The sequence below is a fragment of the Nomascus leucogenys genome, chromosome 18 (genome assembly GCF_006542625.1).
Source record: "Nomascus leucogenys isolate Asia chromosome 18, Asia_NLE_v1, whole genome shotgun sequence".
Taxonomy (NCBI): Eukaryota; Metazoa; Chordata; class Mammalia; order Primates; family Hylobatidae; genus Nomascus; species Nomascus leucogenys.
Window position 1 is genome coordinate 22,155,074 of NC_044398.1, and position 12,126 is coordinate 22,167,199.

A 12,126-nucleotide genomic window follows, 5' to 3' on the forward strand; every position below is an offset into this window, starting at 1 on the left:
CAGCTACTTGGGAGGCTCAGGTGAAAGGATTACTTGAGTCCATGAGTTCGAGGCTGCAATGAGCTATGATTGTGCCACTGCACTCCAGCCTAGGAGACAGAGCGATGAGGCCCTATACCTAAAGAAATTAAAAATTAACTTTTAAAAAAGAAATTTCAAGAGAGATTTAAAATATTTTAAGCTAAATGAAAATGAAGATACAACTTATCAAAATTTGTAGGATACATCAAAAGCAGTGCTTAGAGGGAAATTTATAGTATTTAGTGCATATGTTAGAAAAGAAAAATGATATTAAATCAATAATCTAAGCTTCTACCTTAGGAAACTAGAAAAGTAAGAGCAAATTAAATCCAAATTAAGCAGAATAAAAGAAATAATTTAAAAATCAGAGCAGAGGCTGGGCGCGGTGGCTAATGCCTGTAATCCCAGCACTTTGGGAGGCCAAGGCGGGCAGATCACAAGGTAAGGAGATCGAGATCATCCTGGCCAACATGGTGAAACCCCAACTCTACTAAAAATACAAAAAAATTAGCCAGGCGTGGCAGCGTGCGCCTGTAGTCCCAGCTGCTGGGGAGGCTGAGGCAGGAGAATGGCATGAACCCGGGAGGCAGAGCTTGCAGTGAGCCGGGATCATGCCACTGTGCTCCAGACTGGGTGACAGAGCAAGACTCCGTCTCAAAAAAAAAAACAAAAAAAAAAAACATGAGAGCAGAAATGAAAATAACTGAAAAGAGGAACTCAATAGAGAAAATCAGGAGTGAATCCTAATGTAAACGGCGGACCGTGGGTGATGATGTGTCAATGTGGCCTATCGATTTTAAAGATGTACCAATGTGGTATCAGATGCCAATAGTGGGGGAGGCTGTGCGTGTGCAGGGATGGGGGCATTTGGGAACACTGTACTTTCTGCTTAATTTTGCTGTGAACCTGAAACTGCTCTAAAAAATAAAGTTTATTAAATTTTTTAAAAAGTGACTGCATAGTTCTAAATCTCACCTCTCTTCTCTGTCCTCTAGAAAAAAAAATGAATTTATCTTTTCAACATTCTTCTAATACTTCAAAACAAAATATTCATTCAAAACAAGCCTCTCCCCTGAGAGTGTTTAAGAAGTTAATTGTGCTTTCGTTCCCTTAGGATAGACTGACTAAAGAGTCTCCCGGGAGGGGCATGGGAGGCAGGCTCTACTCTTTGACCTTGGTAGTAGTCACATTGTTCATTTTATGACTATTTGTTAAGCAGTAAATGTATGTCTCATGTACATATATAAATATATACATATATATATTTCAGCAAAAAAGAATAAACAGTATTTTTAAAAGCTTCCTTCATAAAAATGTCTCTAAGTAAAGCAAACTAAATAAAGATCTCATTTAAATTTATTCATTACAATTGTCCTTTTAAAGGCTCTAAAGAACAGAGATGGGACAAAACCAAAACTGAATGAAATACTTGGGTGGCTCATCCACATCTTTCAAGAAAAGTCTCAATGTGGCTAGAGATGTAAAACATATTTTCAGGGGAAAGTATTTAAAATTAATACAGTTAGTTTAATACTGCCAGTCTCTTCTTTCTCTAAATTAAAAGATTCTTATATATAAAATAGAAAAGGTACAAATTCCTCTCCCTTTTACATCACTTATATTTTCCAGGATTTTTAAGTGTCTAAAGAAATGGCACTTTTACACTATCCTCTGACTTTAGACCTATAGTACTTTCCATTCTTTCCCAAGTATATCACTGTGCCTTTATTTGTACCATATCACCTTCTCTGATGAGTACAACCTAGGGCTCTAATGCCTCCTCTTCACTCTGCAGTCAGAAGCTATGCTTTTGAACAGTTAACATTGTACTCCTGGTTCAATCCGCTGAGAGTACAATCTTGGAATACTGATTCTATTGCTTAAGACCCCAAACAGACTGTCATTACCTCTCTCCCCAGAAGCTGGCAATTAATGACCATTTTACTTCTAGCTAGTGAGGGAGCATTTACTTCCAGGCAGTGTGTCTTTAGATCAGTATGATTTCTCCAATTATAAATTTATCACTGCCTATGGCTATACAAACAACATCTTTTTTTTTTTTTTTTTTTTTTTGCTACCTCTTAGATTAGAAATGGATATTCTCTGAGGGGGCACCATCCCATTAATTTGGCCTAGGTCTTCTTCACTCATGCATCCTCCTTTTGGAGCTATCTGGCACTTTTCCATAAAAAACCACCATAACCAAATATATTTGTTCTTTTTCAGGTTTGAATAACACAGGAGAATGATTCTAGTTGTCAATTCTTAATTCAAAGTCTTTCTTAGGGAAAGACTTTCTTATTTTAACTAGGAATAACCGGACACTAGTATATTACAGCTGCAACAACTCTCAAAAAAAGCCGTACAAAAGAAAAATGTGGCTTCCATCTGCAATAGTCATTAAAGATTTCTTTTTTTCTTATTAAGGCACCCAGAACACATATTATACCGAGCCAAAAGAACCAATTTTCTTCATGGAGTAGAATAGCAATTGGCTGTTACTCATTAAATTCTTACAGCAATGAGCAATGACTTTCTTTCTTGTTTTGTTTCTCTTTGAATAGTAGATGAAGTTGATTTTTTTTCTGAAGCTGCCTCCCATCACCAGCATTCCTGATCCTTGGCCTATGTAGCTGTTAATATGCTGCACACGTATGCCTGGGCTCCTTAACAACCAATACAGTTAACCTTTCTGTTTACTCCAAGTCAGTTCCTATCTTGTTAGTGAAATTGATTTTTTTCTTTCTAAACATAATAATTTCATATCGTACAAACACTATATATATGAAGTCCACTGGTTTTCTAAATCCTGTTTTTATTTTAAGGGCTTCAGGGGCCATGGATTCTCATGTTTTAATTGAGAAAGACGTGTCCATTCATGGTAATGCCAAAAGGTGGGTGGACTATGGCTACTTCACAAACATATTTAATTGCCTCTGTGTTGGGGGTGGGAGGTAACTGTTGGAGCCCACATTTACTTTTATTTTAAAAAAGAAGTTAATTCTCTTGATTGAACATAGGTGAAAGATTATTTTTCTGGAACTAGTGATTAAAGAATAAAATATTAAATACTATACTAAAGGATATGTCGCCATAACTATCTGTGGTCAAAGGCACTTGTCCATAACTCAGGTTTTTATATTCTAATTGTCTATTAACTATCTGTACCCCTCATGGACTGGAAGCTCCTAGAAGGCAGGGATTGTACCATAATGACTGTTTCATCTTTAAGGCACATAGTCTGGCAGATGGTATACAGTCAATAAGTATTTCTGTTAGTGTTGACATTATATTCGATACAACAATCTAATTATTAACTAGCTATGGTTTTAGACTAATTGACACACTCACTGCCCCACCATTTATAAAACAAGCTTTAATTGGCCATTATCGCAGATCAGGCAGATATGCCCAACTTCATATATCTAATGGTCTCTACCTAAACACTGGGCATCTTTACGGGAGGCAGCAGAAAATAATGCTCAATTTGTGAGTTTTGAGTCTTTCTGTTCTGATTCAGATTCTGCTACTAACTAGCAGTACCTCTGGCAAGTTACTTTACCTTAGTAGATTTCGTGTCAGAGATTAAAGTGGAGAATTGGACTAAATGGTCTCCAAGAACCTAGCTAGGTCCAGCTCTAAAAGTGACTGGGCTTGAATTAATAAGGGTATTACTGATATAGCAAGTCCTTGTCAACACTAGAGGGAGCTACATTCATGTCATCACTGGGGTGGTTCAGATTTCAGGAAAAAGCAGTTAAATTGAAAACTTACTTTCCAGAATGAGAGAAATTCTATAGCAAGTAAGAGCTCCACACTACTCATACGGCCATCCAACAGGCTCTCTGCCATCACCCCACTCTTATAGATGTCAAAGCACCTCACACCTGACTTGTACCAACACACAAGGTTTGTTTTAATTCCATGAAAACCCAGCTGGCTCTGAGCCATTCCTAAAGATTTCTTTTCCCATTCAGTCTATTTTCTTTCTTAACCAAATTAACAACAACAAAAAGCAAAGAAATTCATTGTGATACTGGAAAATCCCCAAAGAAGGGCGATAAAGGAGGAGAAAGATTCATATCACACTGAAGCTGTAGCCTGGAAAAAACAGTAAAGTTAACTACAACTGAATTCATTAGCAGCCTGCCACTCAAACCCAAAGCTACCTCAAAAACAAGAAAACTACTCAAAAAGAAAACATATTAAGGAAAGGAAGGACTCGGCATAGCTCTGCAATGCGGGTGCGGGAATGCCTGTCTGAGTTGATGGCTGGCACTACCCTATTGGGCTCCATGGTAAGCAGTCACAGCTGCTGAAGAGTGATGTCATTAATTAAGGCAATGGGGTCACATTAGGCATTTGGCAAAAAAACTGTAAAGCGACAAGATAAGGGAATGGAGGGTGGGATAGGGAAGAAAAAGTAAAAGCATTTCTAAAGCTAAAGCTTATTCTGACATTATTATATACTCCCTCCTCCACCTCAGCAAAACACCCATAGCCTTGAAAATGACCTAAACCCTTACAGAGCAAGTGAAAAGAATTGAAAACCTCTCCATTAGTATCAACTTATGTTTCTCTTTGTCCGGAGGAACAATGGCATGTTAACCTGATAGAGAATGCATAAATCATGAATATTACAGGAGGGTAGTCTGTTAGAGAAAGACAAATGTAATCCTGAAGAATCCCTTTACTTACATTTCATAGATTAATTCAACACTCAGAAAGGCAAAGCTTCAACGGTCAAAAATGGACCATCTACTTTTTAGGACATAGGCTGTTCCTGAGTAAAAATGGATTATAAAGCCACTACAGAGATTGACTTTGTGGGTAAAGAGAAAAGTCTACTAAAACAAGACAAATAACTATTTTCCACTCAAAAAAATGCAAGCTCAAACCTCTAGAGGTAAGTACAGAGTAAAATTTAGGTTGAAATCAACTTATTTCTATGAATCCCAAGTCGTTGGAATACCTAAGGGTTTCTTTTTTTTTTTTTTCTTTTCCTAAGTGTTTCTTATATCACCAATTTCAGGCAGGGTGCAGAGGCTCACACCTGTAATTCCAGCACTTTGGGAGACAGGGATGGCAGGGTCACTTGAGCCCAGGAGGTCAAGGCTCCAGTGAGCAGTGTTTGTACCACTGCACTCCAGCCTGAGCAACAGAGCAAGACACTGTCTCAGATAAACAAATAAACAAACAAACCAGCAATTTCAAATACTCTAGAAGTGTCAAAGCCTTAAGAGGACCACCTACTTTTCCTCTCTTTCCCTTTAGATAATTAAAAAAAACAAGTATGAGAAAAAGTATGAAGAAGTATGAAAAAATATACTCTATTGTTAAAAGGAGAACTACTTGTTTTCTTCCCTTATTTAGGACATGTGCCAAAGGATTTCCAATTCACTCTGCTTCATACTGACCTTTAAAATATTTCGGCCATCAAATGATTCTCTTTCCTTGAAGATATATTTGCCATCCACTGTGTAGAGATTGTACCTGCCTTCAGCTGAAAATATTCCAAAGATAATGTTAGAAGCTTAGACTGATTGGTTGTTTTCTCTTGGATTTCTATAGGTACAACTAGCAAAATTTTCATGTACTACCTGGAAAGTGGCATAATGCAGAGGAAAAACGTCAGGCTATGAATCAAGAGACCTGGCTTCTAGTCTCAGTTCTGTCAACGATTCATTCAATATACATTTATTCATTCATCTATTCATTTGACATTCTCCAGGCACTCACTATATATTCCTAACTATGCAACTAGCTATATTATTAGGCAAATTATGTCTCCATTGCGGACCTTGGTTCCTCACTGACAAAGTGAGAGGTAGGACTAAGTGATCTTCAAAGGTTCCTTACGTTCTATAGATCCAAGAAAAGTGGCATATAATTTTAAATATGTAAAAATACATAAGAGTTCACACATTAGCTAGTCAAAACTGCTGGCACTCATGCTCTGGGTTGATTTAAGGACTTCCTCCAAAGGAAAAAGAGCCCTTTAGTTGCAATCAAAAGTATCCTTACAGACATTCTACACAGGAATGCAGCAAATCTATGACCTTAGCCTAAACCAAGCTGTGCTCTAGCTTCTTGAGTTAATTTGGGTTGCATATCTCAAAAGACGTCCTTAAAGGTTGGCAAGAAAAAGAATATCAAAGGAGAGGGAAACAGGAAAGAAAAAAAATGTAACATCATTTCATGTCCTTCTCAAGTAAAAATTCAATACAGGAGAGTCCAGAGTACAAAAAATTCAAAGCATCCTCAAGAATTAACTCAGAATATTTTCTGAAATATTAATCATTTCCTACCCACTGACAGACCTTCAAAAATACTTATTTCCACCTTTAAGTACGTTATTTTACCTATATAAGTAAGGAGAGTACTAGGCCAGAATTGATGAAATACGTCTAGAGTTTTAAAAACTCCATGAACATAATACATAATACATTTCAGCTAGCCCGTTAGAGTTGCACATGGGTAACTATGGAACTATTTCTCTAATGAGAAGAATGCTCTTAATCAAAGACCCCAACCCCATGCATATTTCACAACTAAAATTAAGAGAAAGAGAATGTGTGAAGTTGCAAAAGAACAACAAATAAATGAATACCAAATAAATATCAAACAGTGGAAACAACACAAATGTCCACCAATTGACGAATGGATACATAAAATGTGGCATATCCATACAATGGAATATTATTCAGCCATAAAAAAATGAAGTGCCAGGCATGGTGACTCACGTCCGTAATCCCAACACTTTGGGAGGCTGAGGCAGAAGGATCACTTGATCCCAGGAGTTTGAAACCAACCTGGGCAATATAGTGAGACCTTGTCACTATAAAAAAAAGTTTAAGCCGGGTGTGGTGGCTCACGCCTGTAATCCCAGCACTTTGGGAGCCCAGGACAGGTGGATCACCTTATATCAGGAGTTGGAGACCAGCCTGACCAACACGGTGAAACCCTGTCTCTACTAAAAATGCAAAAATTAGCCGGGCATGGTGGTGCATGCCTGTAATCCCAGTTACTCAGGAGGCTGAGGCAACAGAATTGCCTGAACCTGGGAGGCAGAGGTTACAGTGAGCCAAGATTGCACCATTGTACTCCAGCCTGGGCAACAAGAGCAAAACTCCATCTTGGGGGAAAAAAAAAAAAAAAGTTTAAAAATTAGCTGGGTGTAGTGGCATGTGCCTGTAGTCCCAACTACTCAGGAGGCTAAGGTGGGAGAATCACTTGAGTGCGGGAGGTGGAGGTTGCAGAGAGCCAAGATCACTCTACTACACTCCAGCCTGGGCAACAGAGACCTTGTCTCAAAAAAAAAAAAAAAACACACACACACAGAAAACAAAACAAAAAAGGAATGAAGTATTGATATGTTATAACATGGATGAGCCTTGAAAATACTATGCTAAGTGAAAGCAGCCAGCCACAAAAGATCACATACTGCATGATTCTGCTTATATGAAATGTCCAGAACAGGCAGCTCTATAAAGACATAAAGTAGGCAACTGGTGCCTAGGGCTTGGTGGAGGTCGGGGGAGGGCAGAGTGAGAGGGGTAGGAAGAAATGGAAAGTGACTGCCAATGGGTATGGGGTTTCATTTTAGGGTGATGAAAATGTTCTAGAACTGATTGTGGTGATGGCTATACAACTTTAACCAGACTAAAACCCACTAAATTATATATATATCAAGAGAGTAAATTTTATAGTATGTGAATTATATCTCAATAAAGCGATTATATTTTGAACATCTGCAAATAGAGGGATAACTAGACTGTGAACACACAACACTCTCTTACATAAAGCTCTAGTGCTAACTGAATATAAACCTGGATCCACACAACTTAGAATATACAGATTCCTACATATCTGAACTCTTTCTGTGTTAAGAGATTAGTTAATGATGGACCATGATATGGTTTTAAGAGCTCTAAACAAATATTTAAGGACTAAGACAAATGGAAAGTGTACTGATAGCTAACAAATGTCTAATAAAATACTGTCTATACCTGCAACGCCCAAAACAGTGGCCACTATCCAGATGTGGCCCCATAAATTTTAATTAAAATTAAAAGTCCACTTTCACAGTCTCACTAGCCACCTTTCAAGTGCTCAATAACCCCATGTGTCTAGCGGCTACCATATTGGACATCACAGATACAGAATACTTCAATCGTCACAGATTTTTTTTTTTTTTTTTTTTTTGAAAAGGAGTCTTGCTCTGTTGCCAGGCTGGAGTGCAATCTCAGCTCACTGTAACCTCCGCCTCCCAGGTTCAAGCGATTGTCTTGCCTCAACCTTCCAAGTAGCTGGGATTACAGGCATGTGCCACCACACCCGGCTAATTCTTGCATTTTTAGTAGAGACGGGGTTTCACCATGTTGGCCAGGCTGGTCTTGAACTCCTGAACACAAGTGATCCACCTGCCTCAGCCTTCCAAAGTGCTAGGATTACAGGCGTTAGCCACCGCGCCTGGCCCCCAACTAGATTTTCTAAAACCAAGGTCAGGGCCCAGGAAAGGAAATGAAACCAGAATATGTGATCTTGGTGCTGCTAGTGTATTTTGAACCACGAGTCTTGGAAGGAAGAGTTGCATATGGCTTGAATGTGTGACTCCTGATCCGATGCTGACTGTACTAGAGAAGCTTTCACTTTGGAGATAGGGACAGGGAGAAAAGAAAACTTCTTTTTGAAATAAACAACTATCCCAAATCAAGGATTAAAACAAGGCATTTTTATAAAAAGGCTCAGAGTCCATGAAGAAAAAAATTATTTTAACACAAGGTTTCTCAACCTCTGTGCTACGACATTTTGGGAAGAATAATTCTTCGTTGTGGGGGACCGCCCCACGCATTGTAGAGTGTTAGACAGCACCCACTAGATGCCAGCAGCAACCCATCTCCAGCTCCCTAACTACGATAACCAAAAATGTCTCCAGACAATGCCAAATGTCATCTGGGGGCAAAATCACCCCCAGTTGAGAAACACTGATTTAACATTTACTTTTACTAGCTCACCTTCCTTTTTTCTCTTTAAAAAAAAAAAAAAGCCACCAAGTATTGCATGCGACATACTTATGCCAAAAATTTATTCACTGTTTATATAAAATTTACCAGAGCATCCTGTATTTTTATTTGCTAAATATGGCAATCCTATGTGTGACAGAAATAAAAGATCTGGAAGGCACAGTCCCATGCTATATATGTTCTTGCCCACCTCTACTATGCTCATCAGAATAAGCTAAAAGGTCTAAAAAAGAAGATATATCAGAGATTCTTTGATAGCCCATTCTAAGTAAACCTCAGAGATGCCACAATGCCGCTGATCACAAACTGTGCTATAGTTCTCTGGGGGACTTACCATTGGGGTCTTTCCTGAATAGTGTATTCATAACTGTAGCATGCAGTTTCACACTATTCCACTCTTTCACTATTAGTCCAGATGCCTGAAAACGTTCCAGCACTCGATCAACTAATTCTTGCAGCCTGGAGAAATTGGAGAAAAGTAGTGCAGAAATCTTAGTAAACTTCTGAACATGCGATTACTAATTCAACAATGTTTATGGATCCTGTGCTCTGTGCTAATCACTATACAAAGCCCTGCATCACAAGAGGAAGAAGAAGGACTCATCTCCCACCATCATGGAGCTAAAGCTCAGTCTTGTTTGTCTGCTTAACAGATAGTAGAAATAAATGATGGCAATATATTATGGTGAGTGTGAAGGGAGTGATCAACTCTACCTGGAGAGGGCCAGGTTTCCACAGGAGGTTTAGACATAGTCTGGAACTATCATTAAAGATTTGCAAATAACGCCAGGGAAGGAGGGGCACTTCAAGTAGAAGAAGAAATAGCATGTGCAAAGATGCCAAGGCACGCAAGATCACAGCATATTCAAAAAACTGTCAATTATTTACAATACAGCTATGACAGAGAGTAAGAGGAAAGGGACAATGGAGATGAGCTAAGTCTATAAGTAGTGGTCAGATTAGGGAAACCACAGAAAGACTTTCAAAAGGGAATAATGTGGTCTGATGTCCATTTTTGAAAGCTGACTCAATAGCAGAGTGGGAAGGGCTTTAGAAAAGGAACAGCTACAGAGGTCAGTCAGCTAGGTGGCTACTTCAACAGTCAACATCACCACGATGTGTCAGGCACTGTTCTAAGCACTTTTTATCTGTTAAATCATTTAATCCTCATAACCAATTATTATCCCTATTTACCAATACAGAAGTCAAGGCACAGAGTAGTTACAAAACTTGACCAAGGTCACAAAACTAAGTGGCAAATCCAAAATTAGAAGGGGCCGGGTGCAGTGGCTCATGCCTGTGATCCCAGCACCTTGGGAGGCTGAAGCAGGTGGATCAATTGAAGTCAGGAGTTCGAGACCAGCCTAGCCAACATGGTGAAATCCCGTCTCTACTAAAAATACAAAAATTAGCTGGGCATGGTGGCACATGCTTGTAATCCCAGTCACCTGGGAGGCTGAAGCAGGAGGACTGCTTGAACCCAGGAGGTAGAAACTGCAGTGAGCGGAGACTGTGCCACTGCACTTCAGCCTGGGTGACAGAGTGAGACTCCATCTCAAAACAAAACGAAAAAGAAAAACAAAATTAGAATGTATGCAGTCTGGCTTCAGAGTCCCTATTCCTAAGGACTGCACTATACAGGGGGAAATGGGGACAGGCATGGTGGCTCACACCTGTAATCCCAGAACTTTAGGAGGCTGAGGCGCAAGGATTGCTTGGGCCAGGGTCTGATACCAGCCTAGACAATATAGTGAGACTGTGTCTCTACAAAACATTTTTAAAAATTAGCCACCCATCGTGGCATGTGCCTACAGTCCTAGCTACCAGGAGGCTGAAGCAAGAAGACTGCTTGAGCCCAGGAGTTTAAGCCTGCATTAAGCCATGATTGCACCACTGCACTCCAGCCTGGGCGACAGAGCAAGATCCCATCTCAAAAATAAAGGGGGTGAGGAGGGGATGATGAAGATCTAAACCAAGCTTGTCCAACCCATGGCCTAGGACAGCTTTGAATGCAGCCCAAAAGAAATTCGTAAACTTTCTTAAAACATTGTAAGAATTTTTTGTATGATTTTTTTTTTTTTTTTAGCTCATCAGCCATCATTAGTGTTAGTGTATTTTATGTGTGGCCCAAGACAATTCCTTCTTCTTCCAATGTGGCCCAGGGAAACCAAAAGATTGGACACCCTGACTTAACTATGGTGGGGCAGTGAGAACTGAGACAAGGGAATGGGTTCACAAGAGCTATGTGAGAGAGAAGCTGGTGCCCATTTGGATCTGCCTGTGTTAAGGGAGAGGAAGTGGTTGAGAATGACTCCTAAAATGACCAGGTGGTTCATTAACCAAGGTGGGAGGCTGTGGGGAAGCAACTGCTTATTGTTCTGCTGTGTCATCTTGGGGAGGAGGTTAATACTGTGCAGGATTTTGCACATGTGGCACAGGATGCAAGTAGGACATGTCCAGGAAGAGAGATGGAAATACAGGCCTGGAGCCCAGGAGAAAATCTAGGCAAATGACAGATTTGGGAGTTGCCAGTGTAGCAACAGTAGTTAAAAGCATGGGATAGATGCTCTTAACATGGCGAAACCCCATCTCTACTAAAAATACAAAAATTAGCCAGGTGGTAGTGGCGCATGCATGGTGGCCCACACCTGTCATCCCAGCACTTTGGGAGGCCAAAGAGGGAAGATCACTTGAGGCCAGAAGTTCAAGACTCACTTGAGCAATATAGCGATACCTCATCTCTACAAAAAAATTTTCAAAAATTAGCTGGGCATGGTGGTATGCACTTGTAGTCCCAGCAACTTGGGAGGCTGAGGCAGGAGGATAGCTTGACCCCAGGAGTTCAAGGCTGCAGTGAGCTGTGATTGTGCCACTGCACTCTAGCCTGGGCAGCAGAGTGAGATCACGTGTCTTAAAAAAAGAAAAACAACAACAACAAAAAACAATCCTCATTTTCCTATGGCCTTCCAAGTAAGAGTCCAATCCTGCCTGACCCATGTGGCCTTCACAGCTTGGCTTCAGCCGGCCTTTCTGTTTCATTGCTGCCCTTCCCTTTCTACAGATTTTCTCCAGTCCTTGA

General features: G+C 39.9%; 1 protein-coding gene across 4 annotated transcripts in view; it reads right to left on the reverse strand.

Moving 5' to 3' along the window:
• ASCC1 (activating signal cointegrator 1 complex subunit 1) overlaps nt 1-12,126 on the reverse strand; it is a 126,066-nt gene that overhangs the window by 26,158 nt on the left and 87,782 nt on the right. For all 4 annotated transcript variants that reach the window (XR_004026665.1, XM_003271218.3, XM_030797667.1 and 1 more), the window contains exons 8-9: nt 9,382-9,506; nt 5,439-5,524 (exon numbers count right to left, since the gene is read on the reverse strand). Coding sequence is in view for 3 of the 4 variants with exons in the window: in XM_003271218.3 (XP_003271266.1) it covers nt 5,439-5,524; nt 9,382-9,506 (211 nt within the window). In the remaining variant the exon portion in view is untranslated. The remainder of the gene's footprint in view (nt 1-5,438; nt 5,525-9,381; nt 9,507-12,126) is intronic.